The 24,095-nt window shown below is 32.3% G+C and overlaps 3 protein-coding genes across 7 annotated transcripts; 1 reads left to right on the top strand and 2 right to left on the bottom strand.

Moving 5' to 3' along the window:
• Positions 1-4,396: 4,396 nt before the first annotated feature.
• On the bottom strand, positions 4,397-8,625 carry LOC114407442. Of its 3 annotated transcripts, none has more exons than XM_028370538.1 (7): positions 8,501-8,625; positions 7,596-7,929; positions 6,577-7,021; positions 6,421-6,426; positions 5,885-6,183; positions 5,051-5,411; positions 4,397-4,684 (listed from the first exon to the last, which is right to left on the bottom strand). In XM_028370538.1, exons 2-6 carry the CDS (start codon positions 7,896-7,898, stop codon positions 5,073-5,075), a joined length of 1,392 nt encoding a protein of 463 aa, XP_028226339.1. In that variant the 5' UTR covers positions 7,899-7,929; positions 8,501-8,625; the 3' UTR covers positions 4,397-4,684; positions 5,051-5,072. The 3 variants fall into 3 exon arrangements, with proteins under 3 accessions (XP_028226339.1, XP_028226341.1, XP_028226340.1); XM_028370540.1 differs by having other exon boundaries at positions 7,596-7,844; positions 8,501-8,592; XM_028370539.1 differs by lacking the exon at positions 6,421-6,426.
• Positions 8,626-11,242: 2,617 nt separating this feature from the next.
• LOC114407440 (flowering time control protein FCA-like) lies at positions 11,243-17,996 on the top strand. Of its 3 annotated transcripts, none has more exons than XM_028370537.1 (15): positions 11,245-11,649; positions 11,757-11,821; positions 12,671-12,749; positions 12,934-13,016; positions 13,109-13,160; positions 14,081-14,128; positions 14,262-14,326; positions 14,804-14,855; positions 15,546-15,625; positions 15,706-15,770; positions 16,035-16,094; positions 16,180-16,477; positions 17,270-17,422; positions 17,507-17,635; positions 17,789-17,996. In XM_028370537.1, exons 1-15 carry the CDS (start codon positions 11,451-11,453, stop codon positions 17,837-17,839), a joined length of 1,479 nt encoding a protein of 492 aa, XP_028226338.1. In that variant the 5' UTR covers positions 11,245-11,450; the 3' UTR covers positions 17,840-17,996. The 3 variants fall into 3 exon arrangements, 2 of the variants coding, with proteins under 2 accessions (XP_028226338.1, XP_028226337.1); XM_028370536.1 differs by having other exon boundaries at positions 11,246-11,649; positions 17,258-17,422; XR_003665646.1 differs by lacking the exon at positions 17,789-17,996 and having other exon boundaries at positions 11,243-11,649; positions 17,221-17,422; positions 17,507-17,562.
• A 1,624-nt stretch (positions 17,997-19,620) lies between these two features.
• LOC114407439 (WRKY transcription factor 23-like) lies at positions 19,621-21,541 on the bottom strand. The gene is made up of 3 exons (XM_028370535.1): positions 20,948-21,541; positions 20,412-20,555; positions 19,621-20,240 (listed from the first exon to the last, which is right to left on the bottom strand). Exons 1-3 carry the CDS (start codon positions 21,310-21,312, stop codon positions 19,886-19,888), a joined length of 864 nt encoding a protein of 287 aa, XP_028226336.1. The 5' UTR covers positions 21,313-21,541; the 3' UTR covers positions 19,621-19,885.
• Positions 21,542-24,095: the final 2,554 nt, after the last annotated feature.

The raw sequence follows: 24,095 nt of genomic DNA, 5'->3' as shown, positions 1-24,095 counted from the left end.
CTTAGAATTTAAGGAGAGGTACGTTTCCACACTGTTGAGAATGTTTTCCATGTTGGAGATGAAAAGTCAGTACATGGCTGCATGCTAATTGACAATAATGTGTATAATCATTAATGAGGGATTACATGAAGGCGGCCCGTAATTATTTAACTGTTGATGGAATAGATTGATGCATGAAATAGTAATCATGCATTAAATATTAGGGATTACAACTGATGTTTAGGTTTGACGAGTAATATATATACCGATATACGATCCACAGGATTATAGCAGCTTTTGATGTTTTATTTTTTAAAATATCTTCCATATACAGCATAAGAATTAAGAAATTAAAATAAATCAAAACATTATTGTGTTAACCGATAACTGTTTAGGAATATTTAATTAAAAAGATATTTTTATACTAATAATATAAAAATTAAATTATGTAAAAAAGGCTTAATTACTAATTTTATCCCTAAATTATTTTAAAAGATTTAATTTTTTCCTGAATTTTCAAATGCTTTAATTTGATCTTTAATTTTTTTTTAAATAATTCAATTAGGCCATTTCATCATTTTGAGCTGACATTGTTAAGACAAAAATTGTGGTGGTTTTTAACAATTGTCGCTATGCATAAATAAAAACTGTTAAAATTTATAATATTAACGGTGTCAGCTAAATAGGACGAAAATTATCAAACTGGTGCATTTTAGAAAAATTAGTAAGTAAATTAAATCTTTTAAATATAATTTGGTGATCAAATTGATAATTAATTCTTAAAAAAATAAAACTTAAGTCAAAATATTATTGTGTTAACCGATAACTGTTTAGGGGTATTTATTAGTGCCCTTTAATTAACTTATTTGTTAAATGATTATTTTTATATATTTAATTTTAAAAAATACTAGTAATGTATAATAATGCAGTTATACAAACGCGGATTAATTAGTTTCCTCGAAGAGTTGGCCCACTTTGGTGATAGTCACATACAACTCTCTCTAATCTAATCATGTGAACGGAAGATGAAAGGTTGCCAGCCGTTAATTGACCTTGATCATGTTTAATTTTTAATCAAATTTTGTCAGTGGATTTAGATATATAACACTTTCTCCAGTCAATTTTTTGTCTGTTTCATTTTTAAAAAAGGATTAGTGGATTATTATTATTTTTTATTCTTGATTTCAAGAATTTAAAAAACAAAAAACACACAGTTAGATTTTTTTAAATTAAAGTTAACTGATCAAATTATTTATGATTGTAATTATTTTCTTAATTCTCATGCAATAACGTACCGAAAAGGAGATATTTAAATTTTCAGAAATGTATGAAGAAGATAGATCACCATCATTGCACTTATCTGTTTCTATATTTACCTTCCTGAATACAAACAAGATTGTATCGTGTAAAGCTTGATGTTCATTCTTAACCTTCAATTTTCTGTATTGTAAAAATCATTTTCAATTCCAACTGCAATAGATAATTGTCAATTCCAACTGCAATAGATAATTGTTGTTCGTATATGCTCTTCTGATCTCACAGTGATCTTTAGTTGTTTTTTTTTTTTTCTTAATACAATTGCATTAGTGCTTTATTTGCATTTAGAGTTACACTGAACCCTTGCTATGCATACAAACACATAACTAAGTAGCTAGCTATTTATTGATTTTTTTTATTCAAGTTTTTCACAAACACCGTATTGATTTTAGTGATTACTCAAATAGTACTGTGTTAATGCTTATTTCCATCTCTCATCTTAGTCTTTTAATTTTACTTATCAATATTTTTTTTTTACCATGATATCAGTGCAAAATATTTATTAAATTTATTCATAAATAATTTCTGACAAAATCTAATAAATCATTTTTAACACAATCTTTTTTTTAATCATATTTTTTCATGACCTTACTTTAAGGGTATGACTGCATGAGCTCAATTTCAGTGAGATAATCGACATGTTAGTAACTTATCAAAGTTTTGAATATTTTAAAAATTTAATAATTTATGCATGCAAGCTTTTAAAACATGGCTTTCTAGGCTGGCAGCACGCTTAATGCGAAGACTGATGGGCCAAAGAGGAGCCTATCTATCATATTAGTTGATTATTCAACGTGACACAACAAGTATATATAAGCCTCTTCTTTATGAGTTATGTATCAATTGCTATGAGATTTTTTTATGCAACTATACGTTTCGGAGCAGTATGGACAAAGGAAAGTGAGCGGAATATTCGTATATATACAGCTTTTGTATCTCTCTAGTTAAAGTCGTTGTCACTCCTTTGAAGAATCAACACACGGTTGTTGTAATTTCCCAATACCTTGGCGATTATGTTTATAGTGTCTTAGTACACGTACTCTATCTTATTGGAAAAAGAACTAGCATTTTTAGGTTGCACTAGTTCCATGAAACATCCCCAGGGCGTTGAAATTGGCCAGTTATTGCCTAAAGCTTTTTAAATTCATTCTACTTATAAGCGAAAAAGAAAAAAGAATAATCTACAATGGAAATTGCTTTAACATTATGTATGGTTTGAGTAACATCACCGCCAAGATAAAGAGAAGGGGAAAAAAACACAACCAATGATATTTTATATTTATTTGATTGAGGAGAAAAAAAAAAGATAGAGAGAAAGAAAAAGAAAAGTTAATTTTAGGAAACAAAACTTTAAAATTTTCTCTTTCTATTTTTTCTTCATTCAAACAAACTAAGGGAAATACAGTGTACGAGAATAAGTGTTTTACCTGATAAAATAAAATCATTGAATCAATGAGAGCGGACACACATGACACGAGCCTTTATGGCTTGTTTAAAACTATTTTTTTCCCTAAAAAATAGCACAATAATTTGACATCAGATTTCAGCCGTCACTATGGTTAAAATTTGAGCTAAAAAAATCCAAATTAAAATTGTGCTTAAAATTTAAAAATCCAACTCCTACATTTCATAAACCAGTTTGAATTTAATCACAGTTATTAGTAAGATGTTTTATCTAAGTTAATAGGTCAATTATATTATAAAATAATTAATGTCATTATATATAAGATTAAAACTTCTATATGAGACTTAGAGATTGAGAAATTGATCAATTCTTATGAGACTTACATATTAGTCCATCTTTATTAGCTTTACAAAAAGATAAAATTAAAATGACGCTGTTTGGCTGGATGTATTAGGAATTGTGCTGGGTGCAAAAAGGAATGCCCTTTTGCTACGGGTCAAGCGAAATACATCTAACTCAATTTGGTCTGCGCAACTCGAGCTAAAAAAGACTTAGTTAATTTAACTTAATAATGTTAAAAAATATTGTTTAAAAGATTTTAAAATGTATTTTCAAATTCAGAAAAAAAATTATATATTAATAGTGTAAATTTTTTTAAAAAATTTTATATTATCCATACATAAACATTAAACTCTTTAAAATTTACCAAGTAATGCTTCAGTCATCTGATATCCTAACATTGCTTCTTATCCACACATCAACATTGTTTCTCATAACGGATTGCATTCAAAGTAAAAAGCTAGAAAAAATTATTCTATAATAGAAATTGCAATTTTTTTTATAAAAAAAGGGATGAAAATTGTGGAATATTCCCATCTATTAAATAAGAAAAGTATATATCTTCAGATGAGAAAAGAGAAAAATGTAACATCTAAATCTCTCAAGGTGTGATAGTGTTAAAAAATTAAAATAAAATAAAGTGTAAAACATATTAATTTTACGGGAGGGAAGGGTATATCTTTATACAAGAAAAGGCTGTATAATACTTACCTATTTTATGGGATAATAGATAATAATGTAAGAGATATTTTGATAATGACTTTCTTCAATAGAAAATAACGAAATTTTAGTAATTTTTCTTTAAAAAGTGTCATAAAATTTTATTTATCCAGAAAAAGTATATATTTCAACATAAGAAAAAGGAGGGTAAAATACCTGTATCTCTCAAAAGAGGGAGGTATAATTTACTTTATTTTTCCTATTTTGATAGCTATAAATCTTATTTGCCATTTTAATCCATTATGGCCTTGTTTAAATCCTTATAAAATTTTAGATTTTCATTTGTTTATTATTTAAGAAATATCAAACCTACTCTCCGATTTCCGTTAGTAACATCACCGCTTAATAAAAATAATGACAAAAATAAAACAATAAAAGTCATAGAGATCAAATAAATGGTGATTGTTTAAGCTAAACATCTTCGAAAACCCTTCACTTATCACCAATACATGACTTTTATGCCAAACTGGCAACTGAAAATAAGCACATCCGATAACATTCATTATCGTAAAACCATTTCGTTGTAGGTAAATCATTCAGAAAAGTGTTAAAGATACTAACCAGACCACCCCCTCAAGAAATTTATAGCAAGTAAATAAATCATAAGCACCCTATAGGGTACATAAAACACCTGCGTGGTAACAAAACGTAAATTTGATTCTGCTAAAAGCAATCAATCTTTCAAGGGATCTCCTCATAACACAATCCAAGCTGCAGTAGCACGTTACCAGTCAAACATAATAACCCAATAATGTATCACAACTTACAGCAAAGTTCTTAACACGACTGAGCAACTATATTTCAAAGGAAAACCGGACCCGCCAACCGAAATGCATGTCCATCCCAATCCTAAGATTAATCAACATACTTACCTACCCTTACGGCCTCCAGTGCATTAAACAGCCTACTCGATCAATCTGGACCCTGAAATTTTTTTCAAGCAAAATTAAAGCTTATGACTGAAAAAAATCACAATCTGCAATATCCACTATAACAAACTGCAATAATATCCTTGGTCAACTAATATCTACAATCTTTACAACATTAGACCCTTTTGCGTGACAATGTCACGCAGTGGGTCCTTAAAACTAGTATATACTACTAAATGAATTAAATAGAATAGTAATCCAACCCTGAGCCAAGACCCATATGACCATATCTGATTAGTGGTGTTTACCAAAATGAGACAAGTTGTTCAACTGTACAGTTGAGGAGAGGAACCAAAGATCTAGACTAAAATATTAAATTCCATTTTTAGGTAGGTTTGGCAGACCAAGTAGAATAACTCACCACTCAATTGATATATAGAATTTTAATATCTGTTGTAAGCTTTTGCGAAATCTCCACGCCTATGAAATTCACTAAAATTATCATGAGGCCTATTAGGATAAGTTTCCATGTTGTCTGAGAACCTGTTCCTCGATTCCAATGGTAGATTAGAACCAGCATAAGGAGGAGGATTGGCAGTGGATCCATCATATTCAGGAAAGCTCTGCTGTTTAAAACCCCGATAACCAGAAGGCATCTGTTGAACTGCCTGCTGTTGACGCCTCTGCGCATCAAGCTGAAGAAATCCTTCCCACTGTTTTGCATGTGTGTCCCTTACCAAGGAAACTTTGCTCATGTACTTCTCCCTCAAATCTCTAATAGCCTTCCGACAATAAACAAGAAATTAGAAATCATGAAATAGTAGTAAACAAACAAAAGAATAAAATTTTGTGAAATTTAAAATCTCTGAACTTCAGAAATAGCATATCTTCCATTTTTACTTTTACTCACTTGCAAAACCAATGTATAAAGTTAAGAAAAAGTTGCTATACAAGCTAAGTAGCAAGAAAGCACAGGAACGAAGTTCAGGTTAATTTCAATCAGCAGTCCTGTAACAGTCGTTAGTCTCACAACCATCAGCAACAGAAGGTGATACTTAACACTATGACTCACTGGCATAACTGAAAATAAAAAATATCACACAAAACAATTCTACTTTAGCAGTTGGTTAACTTAATTCCCAATAATACCAAAAGGTTTTGATACTTCACTTTTTCAGTAAGATGATATGTGCAAGAATGAAGGATTGTTAATTATGATTAAAGTGTCCAAATAACAAGCATCAAGTGATCATACCTCACGATGCTTGAAATTTTCTTCATCTTCTTCTCTGTCACGGATTTTCATTAGCTCTGCTGCCTCATTCTTGTACTCCAACTCTAATTCTTCTAAAGTCTGTGGGGAGGCGCTGTAATCAAACTGATGACCAGGCCGGATACCAGATTCTCTTCTATGAGAATCCCACCCATCATTCCTATAAGCACCCATGTTTTGATTACGACCCTCAAATGAGTTATATGAGTTTCCTGTATAAGGGGCATGTCTTGGAGATCTTGACTGGCTTGAACGACCTCTAGCTCCACTATTTCCATAAGCTTCAGGAAATGAAGAGTATGTTAAGCACTTGATTCAAGATGCCAAATTGCCAACATAGATGATTTTTCTTTAATTCAACAAATTGCACTTGATTCAAGATGCTAACATAGCTTTAATTCAAAAACTATCTTTATATTCGCATACTGAAACCATGGGAGCCAATCCCTTCAGTAAATATGTTTGTAATGGAGGCAACCCTTCAGGACGGAGATAATGCTTGAAGGCTAAGAACTTACCTCTTGCTGCAAGTAAATGACAACCAAGAGCAACATGGTTACAATGCAGGCCATTTCAGGATAACTTTTACTATATTAACATAATCCTATCAAGCTACAAACAAGAGATTACCAGCTTTCTAAGGATGCTGTAAACATATCCTATGCTGTCCCTACCTTGTGGAGAACCTCTAGAAAACTTTTGCACGTCATCCCGGATACGGTCTTCAACCGCCCGCTCTTGCCTACCAAATCTTTGTTGAAACTGAGATGTATTTCGAGGTCCAGAATGAGACCTTTGGGGCTCAGAGCGTTGAAACCGAGCACTAACAGGACTTCTTTCAGGTGATCTTGATCGGGTCATTTGAGAACTAGATGTTCCCCTTTGATCACCCTCCTCTCGAATCTTGTGCACAGAATCAACACCTTTGGCCAAAATTAATCTATCCTTACCACTGACAATAATAAACTTCTCATCCATCTTAATTTTGCAGCCAACATCCTTTTCAATCTTGCTTAAAACTTTCTCCGTGAAAAGTGCCCGTACATTTTTGTCTCTGGCTGGTATCCTTTCAAAGAAATCTTGAGACTTGCGATTTGCTCCAAGAGTAGATGGGCAGCCCTACATTGTCAAGTAGAATATCATAACTAATATAATGACAATGGTGATAATAATTTTTTAAATTAACTAACAACACTGTAAGAGATGACCCAACCACCAAAATAATAATGACAACCATGAGTTACATTCACAATACCATAAGGTCACAAAATGATAAATAAAGTCAATCATGCCAAAATATGTAGAGATGACTCAACCCCCACCCCCCTTTCTCCAAAACAATAAAGACTAAAGAGTCCCCGTGTGATTCAGTTTGTACAGCGTCCACAGGAACTAAATGTAAACGCAAGTGCAGAACTGCCGATACTAGTGCCAATTACAAGTCATAGACAACTTTTTTCCGGGGTGGTGAAAGTAAGAGATTAAAAAAAAAAAAGGGACAACTAATATCTCATTGACCCCTTTGCTCTGCTGAATTCAGTTGTAACTTGTAAGTTATAACAATCAAACAAAATCTAAAAAAGAACCACGTTAGCATCAGGTAAGCCAGTAAAGTACATGTAAATGCTTAAATAAATAGAAATATATGCCAAGGGTAGAACTGATAATGGAGTTGTAGAGGAACCTGTCATACCTGAGTGAAATGCCCTGATTCTCCACAAAGCTTGCAGATCATTTCCTCCTCTTTCCTTTTCTTCCAATTCCTTTCCGTAGCCTTTGACTTAGCCTCCCAAACCTTAGCTTCTCGGCTGGTGAAATCGGTTGGAACAGCATTAGGGTCCCGGGCTTCCTCCTCCTCATCAGACCCTGCATTAGACCTCTTATTTGATTTTGCCCTCTCTTGCGTGTTTGTAGTAGCAGACCCCAGGGGGCCAGTGTACTCCTTATAAAGCTCAAGAAAATCATCATCAATATCCGGATCGGATCTATTAGCCATTAAAAAATAGATACCCTAACTGACTGAACTCCTGCATTCCCAAACAAATGAAGTAGCAATACTGAAATCCACTAAAATAAAGTGGAAAGGAAAAACAATAAACTAATAGAAAAAGTTATTCATTCTATTAAGGAACACGACACGGATACATTTTACCATTAATTTCAATGAGTTATGCATCATTATGGATCAATTTCAACTAAATGCGATTGTAATGGAACAGAGAGGTTTCAACAAATGCTATCCATAAATTAATATACACGATAACACGAAGACGCAACTACTGGTGCAGAAAAGAAAACATCACGGATTAAGGTAAATGAATGAGTTCGATTAATAAGCCTCGACAAACAGACAATTTATGAAGAAGTGCTTGAACCAGTAGTTGCAGCTCCTCGATAAACTATTAATTCGAAAACACTCACAATTGAAGATTATCAACAACAAAATTCGAGGGAAAAAAAAGCGTCGAAAACTCCGCAAACGAAGGAGATTGCGAAGCGGGCATTGAAATGAAAGGCGGAAAACGAGAGAAGCTAACGAGTTAATCTAATGAAGTGAAATTGTTGAGAAGTTTGATTGGAGGAGAGAAGAAGACTTACGGTGTGGGAGGGATGAAGAAGACGATCCTCCACACTGCGAAATGTTGATTACGTTTCCACAAATCACCAAACAACACAACAACATACCTACATTTTTCTACCTAGGGTTGCCTTGCCCAAGTCCGACCCGAATTCGTTTTTTTTTTAAAATAAAATCAATCACTACTTTTTTAATGGCAATAATAAAATAGTTCACTCTATTTTAATTATTTTTTATTTTATAATGATGACACTAATATTTGAATCTAACACTTCATGCATATTATTATAAATTCCAATTAGATCGAACCTAATGTTCACTCTATTACTCTAGTGAAGATACAATATTTATAATAATTTTTTCTTTAACTGGTATTTTAGTTTTAATATTTGTGTAAATATTTATTTTATGTAATAAATACATATATCTAAAAATATAAAATATATTTTAAATTATGATAAAAATTAATGTTGTAATACATTATTTTTTTTATAGAATAATAGTATACACTATTGGTATGTTCGATAAAAAGGAGATAAATAATATTAGAGAAGAATTTTGTATTTTTTTTAGAATTAATACATTTTAAATTCTATTTTAATTTCAAAATATATATTTTATTTTTATCATTTTTATTTTCATCGATCAAACGCACCTTACAAGATACATACCAAGGAAAATTATCTTCAATAGAATCGTGGAAAACATGTTATTGGTATGACTAGCTAGGGGTGTGGGAAAAAAAATGATTAGAACCAAATCTAAATTAAACTGTCTTTCCATTGGACTTGGTTTGGACAAAGTGATTCGGTTAACCGATTCATTATACAGAATCGATTTCATTAACCGATTCAGTTTTCATCTAAATTAGTTTTTTTTATTTAAAAAATTTCCAAAACCAGGTTGAAATAATTTTAGTTCTTAAAATTGATTTAAATCTGTTTCATAACCACTCTTTAAAAGCAAATCGGTTTTTTTAATTGTTTTTTCTAAAACAGTTCGACTATTTACATATAAAACCAATCTAAATAAAACCGTTTAGAGCTAAATCAGTTAGTTTTTTTTTTTTTTACATATAAAACTAGTTTTTTACACTCCTATAGTTAGCACCTTCATTCGTGTCTTCCCCGTAAGGTTGTGTTATTCATCCAGAAGATTCCAACCATTTGTTTAAAAGGGGTATTGAACTTAGTGCAAGGCTCTGTGAGAAGTTTTGGGACCTAAGACAGTTTTCTAAAAAAAACAACTTACATTCTCTTTGAATAAATTTTTTCTCAGCACGATATGAAAAAAATAAAATGAATTGAGGTTTTCTTATACGATAAAATAAACTTATGCACTTAACATTTTTATAAACTATTCTTATCTAAGTTCTTTATATTTTATCTTCATTTTTTTTATAAATACTTATCGAGAAATTTATCCAAATATAATCTTAATTTTTCAATCTTATGAAAAAAATTTAATATTTTACTTTCAATAGATAAAATGACTAATCTATTAATTCTTTCTTGTATTTGATCCTCTTCCTCTTTAATTTTTCTAAACCAAATTCATACTTTCTATTTGACATTTATTATATTAGTAAACTTCATAAAAGTATAAGAATAAAAAAATGAAAAATACAACAAAAAATATAAATTAAAAATGTTGCAAAATAAATAAGGAAAAAAGATAAAATAATAGAGCCCGAAAACAGAAAGAATTTTAGGTTCATATTGTGTATTATGGCACCTTAATATTAGTTATCTGTTATAAAAATCATTTTATTCATCTTTAAGACAACTCCAAAAATTTAAATTTTATATATAAATATATATAACCGTTATATTTTCTCTATTAACATTGAAACTTTCATATTTAACTGTTAATATTACTCACCAATTAATACTATTATAAATATTGTTGCAATGACTATTGGCCAATAATATGATAATTATATAAATTTGTAATTCTACACTTGCACACTTTAAAGCCTTGACATTCGTTTCATTAAACAAGAATAATGACTCTGTTACTTGATGTGAATTAATGCTTACCATATTGAATTAGTATATAATAAACTCACTGTAGTTTTGGTTGGCTTAAGACAACCGCTTATTCTGCCTTGTCGTCAGTATGACTTTTCTGACTTAGTGTCTCTCAAAAACTTATTTGTTGGTAATTGTCCACCCTTTAAAAGAAATATTTATTTTCCTAAAAATTGTAAGAAATAATAGAAATAACTTATTAAGTATGTATTTTAAAAAAATTAAATTTTAAAAAATATTTGCAAATACGCATTGCATTAAAAGTTTCGTTGACCTTACCTTTTATAATTGATTTAAATAAATAAAAGGAAAAAATATATTCAAAAAGTATTTACCAAATAAAAAAATGTGTGAATTAATAGTTCCCCTTTCAATAAAAAAATACTATATTACTCAAAATTTGAAATTTCTAAAAATAAGTAGATGTCAAATACAGAAAAAAAATATGCATATTAAGGTTAGTAAAATAAGTTTAAAATGTCATATTATGTAAGTTAAAAAAAATTCAATTAGATCCTAAATTTTAAAGAAAAACTATAATTGCAAGAATTTAAAACATATTTAAGTGTAATATAATTTATATATTTAAAATTTATTTTACTATAAATCTAGTTATATATAGAAAATAAATATTTATTTTTTTCCTTTACATTCCACAAATTATTTATATATATATATATATATTTTAGTGACCATTTGGTTATCAAAACCTTTTTATTTAATTATATTTTTTCATAAAGTGCTAAACCCGGTGGATCCTGCAAATGATCTGAGCTGAGCATTGCTACGGAAGCAGAGCAAAGCACATCGAGCAGAAGAGCAAGCAACGGAGAAGAAGGCCAAATCCAAAGTCTGTTACTTCTTCTTCTTCTTCAGTTGACTTAATCTCTCTCCAGGGCATACGTCAGCGCGTGTTCTTAATCGAGAGTTGACGAAGAAGATGGAGAATAATCCGAAGGAGCTTCCAGAGCAGCAAAGGGTCAATTTCAACGGAGACCCTCACATTCACGACAATGGCAACAGCTTCAACCACTTCCAACCCACACCCGCCGTCGATTCTGGTTACGCTCTTAACCATTCCATGGCTCGTTCTCTCCGCAAACGCCCTTGGCATCACTCCAACAACGGAACTTCTCCAGGCACCACCAATTTTCTTTCACTTTTTTTTTATAACTGAAACAGTGTCTTTGTGTAAGTGTATTAGCCTTAGTTTCGCTACTTACGCGATTTGATTTGATTCTCGCAGATCAAGTGGACGTTTCGTGTAAAGTTTATGTAGCACCTGTTCCAAGAACGGCAACGGAGGATGAGGTATGTTCTATTTCCTCTATTTCCCGTTAACTTTGTTCAGACTCGTGTTGTAGTTGAAATTGTGGATTAATATAAGAGTGTGCACATGGTATACTACATAGCAATGGAAATGGTCATTTTATCCCTGTCTCTACCGTACGAGAATGGTGAATCCTGGAATAAATTAAACTTTGTTTTATCACCTTCGTGGTTCTAAATTTCAGCTGCGGCCATCGCAGCTGCTGCAATGCAGATGGCGGCTTGAAATTATTATAAGTTTGCACTGAATGTAAAAGAGAATTTTACAATTATTCTAATTATTGGTATATCTTTTATTTATAAGATAGCAAAGATTTTCATTCATTTTAAGATATGGTATCTGCACCAACTCATACGGCCATACTCATTCGAACATTGACACTTAGAAGTTCAAAATAGAAGATTGAAATCTAAATTTTATTTTATTTTTTACACAAAACAAGTGGAATAGAATGGTGTTAAGGTTCCATAGCGGCTATGTTGTGGAATTTGATGTGATTGAAAATCACAATGCAATTGGGGGCACTACCGTAACAACAATATGATGGCCGCAATTGCCATTGTGGACTGCAATTTCAAACCATGATCACCTTACTTATCTTCAGTTTGTTACAATTGTAATCCATTGCATGCACTAAGCATAATAGCAATTTGAAATAGAAAAACAAATGTCATTTCATTTCCCTTGTCAGAAGAGATGGTTTTATTTATCTTTTTACATTTTTATCATGCATCTTTTTAGCAAATTGCGTGATTTTATACTTGTTTTTATTTTCTGTTTTTATTATAGCTCTTACTCTTCTATCTCTGATTTTTGTAATTTTATATCAGATTCGCCCTGTATTCGAAGAACATGGAACTATTGTTGAGATTGTTCTTTTAAAACATAAGAAAACTGGGACACGGCAAGGTATCTGTGTTAACTATTATTTGTATTTCACTTATTTGTATCATCCTCAGTTTGTGCAATTTGGTCTTCCAAGGGTCATGAGGAGTAATGAATTTCATTTGATTCTTGCACATGTAGATGTAATATGTTGCATATCATATCTACAAGTATTAACAATAGTCCAAATTTTGTTCAACTTACACAGGAAGTTGTTTTGTAAAATATGCAACATTTGATGAAGCTGATAGGGCTATTAAGGTTTTAAACAATAAATATACATTTGCTGGGGTAAGAACAACTTTACCTATAATGGTATGCGTTGATATTCTTCTCATTAATTTAAACTCATCTTTATTATTTGATGTTTTTACCTTTCCTAGGAATCATATCCTGTTGTTGTCAAATTTGCTGATCGAGAACTTGAACGCCTTGGTAATTTATTTATTTTTAATTTTTGTCCTTTTGAACTTATTATTTAAATACTGTATTACTATGTCTTAGCCGGATTCTGCTTCTTAGTGATTATGAGTATAGCTGTTTGCATACCCTAATTCAATTTTTTGAATGGAAAAATTAATAACTAGAACAGGTTTGACCGGTTATTATCAATTCTGTATGAATGGAAAAATATTTTAAAAATTAGCAATTTGTATTAAGAAAAAAATGGAGTAAAAGATTATATTTTGGTGAATAGTATAATTATATATATATATATATATATATATATTTTGTTTATTCATTATTTTTTCCACTCATCCAAACAAGCAGAGAGAATTTTTTCTATTTCTTTTCTTTCTATTTCTACCCATTCAAAAAACACATCTTTTCCACTTTATTTTTTCTCTATTTCTCTCCTTTCTATTTCTTTCCTATTTACACATTCTATGAAATACTCTCAGCTTCCTTGAATTTATTTATTTTCCCACAAATAGAGGGAAGTTTTGAGAAATAATGAAAAAATTCAAAGTTGGGAGTAATGTACTCTATCTCTCTCTGTCTAGACATCATGAACCTTTTCTTATCTTTTGGTTTAAGAAGAAAAATCCTTTGCTAGCCTTTATTTTTTGAGTTGTTGAGAATCAAGTATGCTGTCATTCTTTATATTTATTGTGTTAGCAGCCTTGAAGATGACAGGTTTAGTTGTTATGCAGAAATTAGTTTTGTAAGGTTGAGATAAAACCATTCTTATTAGTATGTAACTGTTAAAGTTTAAATTTAATGCTTTTAAGAGTTCGCCCTATATGAGAATATGGATAGAATATGGTTTACTTTCGCCAGCAAGTATTGAATAATTCAAAGCAGTATGCTCTTTTGTGTTTAATTTATGTGAATCTTTTTTATTCTTTTTGTAGGGGTTCGAGGGTTATGCCGTAACATGGAAAAGAAAGATCCTTTAGAAGGCAAGCTTCTCATCTTTTTCTGGGATAGCCGTGGCCTACTATTTGATTATATGATTGTCTAATTTAAAATGTTATTCTTTTATGCTCAACTTATCACTTCCTATTATTTCTTGTGTTTCTATATTTTTTTCAGAGGTGGCAGATAAAGTTTTTGTCAGTTCCATCAACAAAGAAGCTACAAACAAGGATATTGAAGAAGTATGTTTCACCATTCACACTCATCCATAATCCATATATATTTATCCATTGCCTGAAATTGAGTTTCTATTTTTTCATGCCAATGACTATATCCATGGTTTTGTATTTAGTTGAAGGATACGCTAATTCTAGTTTGTAGTAATGTATCTAGACCCACATCCTAGGTTGGCTGGATGGAAATGTTGCCCTAGTGGCTCCTATTAAATTGGAACAGATAGTCATATAGATATTAGATACAAAAATATTAGTTATCATGTGGGCACTTCTCATGATGTTGGTATGTGGCTACCAGCTAGCAAAAAATGGTAGTTACCAACAGGTACATATGTAACCATTTGCAAATGGTAATTCTTTTTTCTCTATTATTGTAGCCCTGCATTTTTCTTTGATATGCGATATTGCGGTATATCCTTTATAATCTGCCAGGTTATGATATTCATGTTGTGTTTCTGAGTTTTGTATGCATATTCTGTGCAGATATTTTCCCCTTATGGGCATGTTGAAGATATCTTCTTTAAAAGCACTCATGGTTGGTCCTTGATCTTGTCATGCTATGTTTTATATGTTGTATCTGTGGCTTTGAGGAATGAACTTGTATTTGGTTCTGTCTTTTATTTCTTATCCAACATTTCTACTACAAGGAAAGAAGTTGCAGACAGTGGGTGAAAATGAACTCTTCCTTTTTCTGTCAAATCTCACTTAACTAAATTTTGCTTCAAGAATGACACCTTTTGAAGAAAAAGTACTAGTAAAATGTTAGGAGACCCCCACTGTTAATTGCTTAGTTGGAGACAGGAATGATGAAATATAAATAATAGGAGGGAAAGCAAAGTGCGAGCCTTGGATTTTTGGAGTGGAATTTGGGAGGGTAGAGTCCAGGTGTCTTGAATATCTGGGGACTGGGGGATATGGAGGGGATCATACTAATGTATCTTTCTTGATCTTTGTTTTGTACCTCCCTGATACTGAACAGAGGCTATCTGTAGCCATAAATATTTATTATTCTTATTTCTGGACCAGTTCTACCATAAAATTACTTAAATTTGGTATATGCCTATAGAGAGAGGACCATGCTCCATCCCCAATGGACTATTTTTTTTTAGCTGCAGCTGCTTTTAGCAAGCACCAAGTCCTGTATTTAATTTATGTCATCAATTTATTAATCATGGTTTTCATTTTAACCTATCTTGTCACGTGGATGCCTTTTTTGATTTTGAAGGATATGCTTTTGTCAAATTTTCTAATAGAGAAATGGCATTGGCTGCAATCAAAGGGCTGAATAAAACCTTCACAATGCGAGTAAAGCTAATTTATTCAATTGATACATATTACTCTGTTCACTTTCAAATGCTAGCTAAAGTCTTATTTTAATCAACTAGGGTTGTGATCATCCTTTAATTGTTCGTTTTGCGGATCCTAAGAAGCCTAAGACTGGAGAATCAAGGTTTTTCTTTCTCACCCCTTTATCTTTCATATAACTGTGTTTATTACAATCTTTATTATTAATAAATTAATGCAACACAGGTTAACAAGTTGATTTACATGGTACAACCTTTCATTTTTGTTTATATATTTATTTTGAGAAGGAAGCGGGTATCCAATTTGGCAACTTTATGCCAAGTGACAATGAATATTTGTTTGCTATTTTGTTAATGGATATAATTTTAGGAATTGTATTCATGTTCTATTCCTATGCTTCTTTCTTCAGGGGCAACTATTTATCTGTGAATGCAAATTTTGGTCCTTGTTCCCAAGAACCAGCAGTATGGTTTGTTTCGCTCCCCTTCTTCTATACTAATTGCAACACGCATGTGCATGCTAAATAAAATTACAATTTATTTGTCTTTTCACAGGCCACTGCCAAATTTTGGTGATTCCAATACTGGAGGAATTATTCTGCCTCATGCCCCGTATCATTCCACAATTGCACATCCACAAGTTACTTCTCATATGCAAAACTGGGAACCTGGCGCTACTGTGTTACAACATCCATTTCCTCCCCATCAAGTGCATCCACAGGTGGCTTCAATGTCTTTGGGGTCAATTCAAGCTCCCAAATTGTCTTCTCAGCTATTTATTACTGAGGTGCAAAGAGAATCACATCCAGCAGATTCATCGGTTCAAAATATAGAGCAGCAGCTTAGTTCACAGGTTAGTTACTAACAGGTACTACTGCAATTTATCATTAAAAGTCTCTCTTTCAGGGAAATTTTGGTTGTGACGTAAGTGAATTTCTATTATTGAGGAGGTGGATTGATGTAGTTGAATCGATGGTATTTTCTATCATACTCTTATCTGTTTGTAGGTAGCCTTAACTGCCTTTAATCTTCAAATTGTATTTTTAATTCTCCTGGAAACTTTTTGAAATCTTTTTGCCTTCATAAACTTAACAACTTTGAGCATTTATGAATTTCTTGGGTGCTTTCCTGTCCTGTTTGAAGTATTTAAATTGTTAACTAATTTGTTTGTTTGTTTTTCTTTTAATAAAATTATGCATTGTTATAGTTGAGGATTATTTTAGTCTTGCAAAAATGGGTAGAGGGAAATGAAGAAGGACATTAAAGAAAATTGTTAAGAGGGATCTCATGAAGAATAATATTTTTGAATTTTTTTTGAAAATTTGGTCTTTAACTGAGCCAAATAATGTTCAACAATCCATGTTGTCAACCTCACCTAGTGAGATACGGCTGTTGTTGTTATTGTTATAATTGAGGAATGGTGTTAGGAGAGTCACTGTTGATCTGTTATAAGTAATGGCAAACTACTGAACATGCCATTCATTTTTTTTTTTATGTTGGACATTTTCCCTGTACCGCTGACCACTAAATACATTGCAAATGTTTAAATGGATTATTTAATGTGACGAGTTACTGTTTAAGCACCTTTATTGGCAGACTGCAGTAGTTTTCTCAGTTTTAATGTTCTTCCCAGCTGCCTTCTCAGACCGAAAGCAACCCTAGTACAGTTACTGGCATTACCCCGCCTGATATGCCTACAAGTTCCCAAGATGAAGATTTTCCAGAGTGTGACTGGAGTGAACACTACTGCCCCGATGGTGATAAGTACTACTACAACTGTGTAACTTGTGAAAGCAGAGTAATGTTTCAACTGTTTGATCTTTGTTCATACAATCTGTTTTGGATTTGTTACTTTGGTGTGTGATGGTTACTCTTGGAGCAGTGGGATAAGCCTGAGGAGTATGCCTTGTACGAGAAAGAATCTCAGAAGCAGCAGGAGCAGGAGGATAATTCCTGTAGTCTCTCACAATTGTCATTATCTTCCTCTCAACTAGTTGGTCAAAAACAACAGGTGCATTCTCAGCAAAATAAAATAAAAACCTTCCTTTCCTGCTTCGATTAATAAACATGGTTGTACTGCAACCCCTAATTGTTTCAAAGTAAGCTCTATTTAATTAATTGAGGGGACTTAATCTTCTTAATCTAACATTCAGTAGTTTTGCAGGAAACAGATCATGACCACAAGCAATCAGAAACAAGTCCTGTTGTTGGATAGGTGTGATGTTATTTTTCTTGGGCAACTGTAATCACACATTGTTCACAATTATTATTATTATTATTATTATTATTATTATTATTATTATTATTATTATAGTGACCTTCAAATTGCTACAAAACTAGCCTAATGTTCCTTACGATGTTGTGTTTTATTATTGCCTCATTCGTTAATTTCAATGGTTATTAGTAATATTTGTTAATTTCCTGACCGCTCATTATAGTGAGTCTGAAAGGCATATAATCAATAGGTAAAAGTACTTCTCCGTAGACATCTAGATTATTAAATGACCTAACTTTTGTTAGAGGCAAAGTAGGTTCAACTCTGAAGTTTTGGGAGTTAGGAAAATGTGATGATTGTAAAACTTAATCCCAGAATGCGACATTCAAAGTTTGAAATGTTACGTGTTTTCGGAATGCTGAGGATTCACAGTTTCAGGGTTTTATTTACTTATATTGCTTGTGAGTGAGAGGAACGGGAGATTGATTAAAGCTTAGGGATCTTGATAAGAAACGTGGCTCCACTACCAGTGTAGGGACTGCAAATTTAAGACTGGGTGCCCCTTGGTGTACGTGTAAGTTTTCAACGCATACAGATAATTATTGTTTATATTGGAATTGAATTTGAAAATGAATAGCCTTTTCTGCTGCAGTAGTGCCATGTGATAAATTGTGTGTACCAAAATGCCCGTCTCATTCACTTCGTGTTACCTTTCATCGTTGTCCTGGATTTTGGTGACTGTTGAGGTTCTTGTGGAGTACCTAGAAATGATGACTTTTAAGTTAAATGGATAACTTTTAAATTGTACTATTTTATCAGAGTTTGATATGGTTTCCCAAGTCGGCAGGATCAATAAGGCACCGAGCAATTCAGTTGGAAGAATTCAATGTGGGTTGGTAATTATTCCCTGTTGTTTGCTGAATTGAAGAGTTAGAATTCGATGCAATGTATTGGCCTCTTAATAGAGAGAGGGAGCGTATAATGGGAAGGAATAGCAGGGCATGGCCCCAGTGGTTCTTTGATCGTGGCGTATCATATGCACCCCCTCAGTGCGCGTCGGTCTATGCCTATCCGTTGAAATGAAACTCTATTAACTTCCAATTATTCTCTTACGATTAGAGCCTTCATCTGCTCTAAAATACCAAACTTATGAAAGAATACGGCACGAGCTATTATGGTGCCTTAACAGATTAAGCCGAAAAGAGTCGTTTTCAAGATCTATTCGATCGTAGAAACCAGATCACGCTTTAAATGACCTTGTTCAAGTTTTCTTTTGCTTACTTCTATTGCTTTTGTTCCCCCCCGTTTACCTCTTCAATGAATCAAGTCCATGAACAGATTACATGGCATGCAGCATTTACTCAATGAGGTTGACCTACTCTTCCTATTTATTACCCATGACCATATTGGGTCAGATCTTTGGCCACCGTATCCTTCAAATCAGAAGAAAACTTCCCTAGAATTCTTTTTCCGTGAATTACCGGGACAAAACAAAAGCAAGCAAACTTACCCCAATTGGTTCCCGTTTTGAAAAACGTAAACCTAACAATCTACAGGGCCGTGCCAGTGATACAAACGCACATTCCTTCAACAAAAAGAAACAAAAACACGAGACAAAACGAGGGGTCAGAATCTCAAGATTAAAAAGAGGATAGAATAGAAACCCATTTGCTTTTGTTTTTTTGTTATCGTTTTCACCCACAGTCCAATCCACCATCGGATACTTGATACTTTTATTTGTTCTTTTATTCATTTTCTATCTATTAAAAATAGAAAATATATTGGATGGAAACAGCCAAACAGGAAACTAGATCCTAATTAAGAGACGTCAACCGGATCAAAATCCATCATGTTACAATAATTTTCATGCCAAGGCCTATTATATAGTATATGTGCAAAAAGATAACGTGGGTTTTACAAGTGTGATCATGATGAGAATGAAAACTAAAACTTAAATATCCCAGTGCAGCAACAAAGTCCTCATCTATATTCTCCTACAGAAACTAATAACAAGAAATCACATAAAAACAGTAATGAAGTAATCATCTAATCTTCTTTCAACATATGTGAAGAAACAACATCTTGAAGAAGCCCATAGTCACTTAACAAGGCAGTCTCTTGAGGAAAAGTGGCATTCCTTGAAGACGAAGAAGAGAGGAAACCCAAAGAGGACAATGCATCGATGTGGACTTGTTGATGCTGCTGCTGATAATATTGGGACATGTAGTTTCCAGCAGATCCAGACATAATTACCGAACCAAAGTTGTTGGAGCGACCCATAACTGGGCTTGGATGCGTGTGTTGTCCTTCGTAGGTTGTCACCACAATGCTTGGGTCGCTAAAAGATCGCTCCACACGTTTCTTCACATTACATGAAACACTGGTGCAACGATAGTAGCTCCTATAATATATGCACACGATTCAAATGTTAATAGTGTTTCTGATATTTACAATGCATTTATTTTTTGGTTGGTCTAAAATCTAAATTTTAATCGAACCGAAAGTGAAAAAGGGAACAAGCAAGCAAAGTTTTGCGTGTATTGATTGAAGAATAAAAGTGTTAGTATAGTACCTGGGAAAGGGGCTGTTTTTCACAGCTTTTTGACCGTACTTTCTCCATCTGTATCCATCTTCCAGATGATCCACCTCGCTTTTCGTCATGAACGCGAATCTCGGTTCTCTCTGTCTCTTCTGATTTGTCTTCTTAGCCTTCAACCTAATTACCCAACAACATCAACCACATCCCAGAAAAAATATAAACCCATCAAATCTCATTAGAATCTTCCTAACATTAAATAAATCAATTAACGTACCATTATATTATATATATCCGAAAACAAATATAATGTTTAGAAAATGAATAATTAAAAAAACCATGACTCATCTTATTCATTTCCTACCCCTAATTAATTGAATTATAAAAAACGTATTTTACACTCAACCGCCCCAGGTTTTGTTCCTCCAATATGCCATGAGCCATTCACACAAAAAAAATGAGAAAAAGAAAAGAAAATCCCCGACTTAAATACCAAATAACTGCACTAAATGAAGTAAACAATTTTAAAAAAAAGTGAAAAAATAGAAGAAAAAAAAAGAAAAGAAACCTACTGTTCCTTTGTCTTTTGGTGTTCAGGTGCTTGATCTACAGTTTTATTCTGTTCATCATAGAAAACCTCACTGGACGCGGAGGAAATGGATGAAGAGTTCGGAGTCGCAGGTTGCTGGTTGTTATTAGTTACCTCGGAACACTCTTTCTTAGTCTCAGGTGGTTCCTTAACAGAAGAGGTTTGAGGCCCTGACACGTGTGACGATAGAGGGAAATCAAGGAGAGGACTATAGTCTTGCGCACCCAATAGCTCCATAAACCCTAAAGAGCCCTTATCTTCAGAGAAATCAAAGAATGGATAATTATTACTCTCCATATTAGAAGCATAGTCCTGTATCTTCACCCCCATCATCTTAGTATTCTCCATATGATCTCTCTCAAATGCCCAAATCCTTATTCATTCGTGAGGCCTCAAATTGAAGCTATGAGAAGTAGTAAGATCGATATGATATATAGGATTAGGGTTGATCTGGTTAGGTGGAGGAAAGAAGATAGATAGCGCGGCTTTGGGGTATGAAAGAAAGTGAAAGGTGTTTTGATTTGAGGAAATGGTGGGTGGGAATTGAAGTAAAACAAGTAATGAATGAACATGGTTAAAGCCAAAAACAGTGACACAACAACACAATAAGAAGAGTTGACCGGCAATTGTAGGTAAGTGGGTGGTACGGACAACCTTGCAGCCGGTGGCATTCAATGCATGGTCGACGCTTTCATACGTAGCCTTTTTCATTTGTGAGCGTGTGTGTGTGTGAAAGGGGTTACGCCCTCCCTTACGGAATGGAAAACAGATAACACGTTATGGATTCTAATCCGGTTTACGGGAAAGGACAAAATTTCAGTGTAATTATTTTAAAACTTTTCTCGATTTCATTTTGCTCTTCTAGAATAACAAAAAGTTGTAGTAGTTTAGAGATAAAGTACATTTATATTCACAAATTAGAAAAATAAATTAAGAAGGCCGTAATTAACTACAAAATTTATTATATTTGTACTTAATTTTTGTTACCGCCTCAACAGTTAATGACTTAATGTAAATACACTTTACCAGTGCATATTCTCACTTTAAAGGAAATATATCTTACAAGAGTAGTTTTACTTTGGTAAGTTATGTTGATTTTTTATATGGACTTTTAATTACATCAGAAATTAAAATAAAATTTTAATTTTAATTAAATAATAGTATTAAAATTACATGTAATATACTGTAATTTTTTTTCGAAGATGCTAGTTAGTCTTATATAGTTGTATTCCCTCGCGCCTCCCCTTACCAAATATAGAGTATATGTGCATAAGATAATAAAAACTTTTGCAGTGGAGAGAGAAAGCTTGCATTTCTTTTTTGGTTTTTAAAAATGATTAAAGTACCATTAACACGTATATAAAAGACACATTATTTTTTATATTTGGACTATGTGGCAAGATTATATATTAGTATAAATATGAAATTAATTAAATTGAATAATAAGAAATATGTAAATAAAATATACAAACGCACACGTCTGTGAGGATGTTTAATTTGGGCTGGGGCTTTAACCGTAGTTTATACTTTATATGCATAGACCAAAGAGTTTTCGCTAGTGTGCATATGATGATATGAAATGAACTAGGTACATCCTCAGTCCTCTCTTTGTTTAGTATTCTTTTTTCCTTTTGGAGATTTACGATCTTTAAAATAAAATTAAGAGAGCTTTTTGCTTTTGCTGTAGGTTACTTGATAAGAATTAAAGAAGCAAAGAAAATGTCTATGAAATAAAGGGAATAACGACTGTAAAAAATTATTAATTAAGGGGAAAAAGAAGGGTAGACTTGTGTTATTATAGTTAAAAACTCGTAAAAACATTATAAAATAAACTTGCAAATTTATCACAATTGGTTGATACTTGATAGTGTACAAATCTTTATATTTTTAATGCATTCCAATTATATATATAATTTTGAGAATTGAAATTTGAGCTTTAAAAAAGAAGAAAAAACAGGAGGTTAATAAAAAAAAATGTTACCTATAAGCAATTTGAAAAATATTTTTTAAAAAAAAGTTAAACCAATCTGGGAGCAAACGATTCATATATAAGAAAGGAATATTACAATCACATATGAACGAGTGAATAATTTTGGGCTTAACTGGGAATTTATACCAAAGCGAGGGTTCACAAGTAAATGAGATTATACCCCATTACCGATCTAGAAGGAAGAGAATATAATAATATATATTGAAATCCTTTGCCTTTGGGGTTTTCTACTTTTTAATTTGGCATATTAACTTGAAAGAACCTGTCCAGTGTTAGTTGAACACAAAAGAAAAGACACGTACTTTTCTTGGTAAACCGACCATATCCGAGGGAGGCTACACAATGTTTTAATTTGGAAGTTTTTTCGGTTTGGAAAAGTTTTTCCACTCAGATAGATAAATAGTTAATCTCTTAAAGTATGATCAGATGTTGAGAGTAAGATAAGTTCTAAATCCTATAATTACATGCTATATATAAGAGTAATGAAGGATAGAATAAAACAGAGACTTTTTTTATAAAAAATTCTTAGCAGATCCCAATTCAGTGAAGAGGTAGAGCTTGTTTTGAATCAAAGGCACCCGATTAAAGCAGCGGGACCGGATGGTTTAGTTTAATTAATTTGTTTTATCAGAAATACAAGCATATTATTAGTAGAAATGTTCTAAGTTGGTGTTTACTGTGTGCTGAATAAGAAAATGGATCCAATAGAGTCAATGATAAAACTTTTATCTGTTTGGTTGCTAAAATTAAAAAAACCCAATTCCCATGTGATATTTGACCAATTAGTTTGTGGAATGTTATTATGAAGCTGCTTACAAAATGGATTGCAAAACGAGTACAATACTGGCTGAATAATATCATATGTGAAACCCAAAATGCTTTTGTGCTTGGAAGATTAACCATATATAATGCACTAGTGGGATTTGAGGTTATTTCTTCAATTCTATTAAAAAAGAGGAAAGAAAGGGGTATGACTTTTAAACTTGATATGTTTAAAGATAGGAGTGGAGTTTACTTGAGGAAGTGTTGCTGATCTAGTTTTTTTTTTGTTTTTTTATACTGAACGATCTAGTAGTTGTTCAAGTGTAGCTTTTATATCTTATACAATTTTGTTGATATCTAATCAGCTAATCTTTCAAAA

This window comes from Glycine soja, chromosome 3, assembly GCF_004193775.1.
Source record: "Glycine soja cultivar W05 chromosome 3, ASM419377v2, whole genome shotgun sequence".
Lineage (NCBI taxonomy): Eukaryota > Viridiplantae > Streptophyta > Magnoliopsida > Fabales > Fabaceae > Glycine > Glycine soja.
The sequence above is the reverse complement of the archived record's forward strand: the minus strand, read 5'-3'. Positions and strand labels throughout refer to the sequence as shown.

Coding starts and splice junctions, on each gene's coding strand:
- LOC114407442 (XM_028370538.1), bottom strand. CDS start 7,898: ATGGCTAATAGATCCGATCCGGATATTGATGATGATTTTCTTGAGCTT. Junction 7,022..7,595: donor AATCAGGGCATTTCACTCAG/GTATGACAGGTT, acceptor TTGACAATGTAG/GGCTGCCCATCTACTCTTGG. Junction 5,412..5,884: donor AAAATTTCAAGCATCGTGAG/GTATGATCACTT, acceptor TATTGTCGGAAG/GCTATTAGAGATTTGAGGGA.
- LOC114407440 (XM_028370536.1), top strand. CDS start 11,451: ATGGAGAATAATCCGAAGGAGCTTCCAGAGCAGCAAAGGGTCAATTTC. Junction 13,161..14,080: donor TCGAGAACTTGAACGCCTTG/GTAATTTATTTA, acceptor TTCTTTTTGTAG/GGGTTCGAGGGTTATGCCGT. Junction 14,129..14,261: donor AAAGAAAGATCCTTTAGAAG/GCAAGCTTCTCA, acceptor TATTTTTTTCAG/AGGTGGCAGATAAAGTTTTT.
- LOC114407439 (XM_028370535.1), bottom strand. CDS start 21,312: ATGGAGAATACTAAGATGATGGGGGTGAAGATACAGGACTATGCTTCT. Junction 20,556..20,947: donor CACCAAAAGACAAAGGAACA/GTAGGTTTCTTT, acceptor TTGGGTAATTAG/GTTGAAGGCTAAGAAGACAA. Junction 20,241..20,411: donor AAAAACAGCCCCTTTCCCAG/GTACTATACTAA, acceptor CATATATTATAG/GAGCTACTATCGTTGCACCA.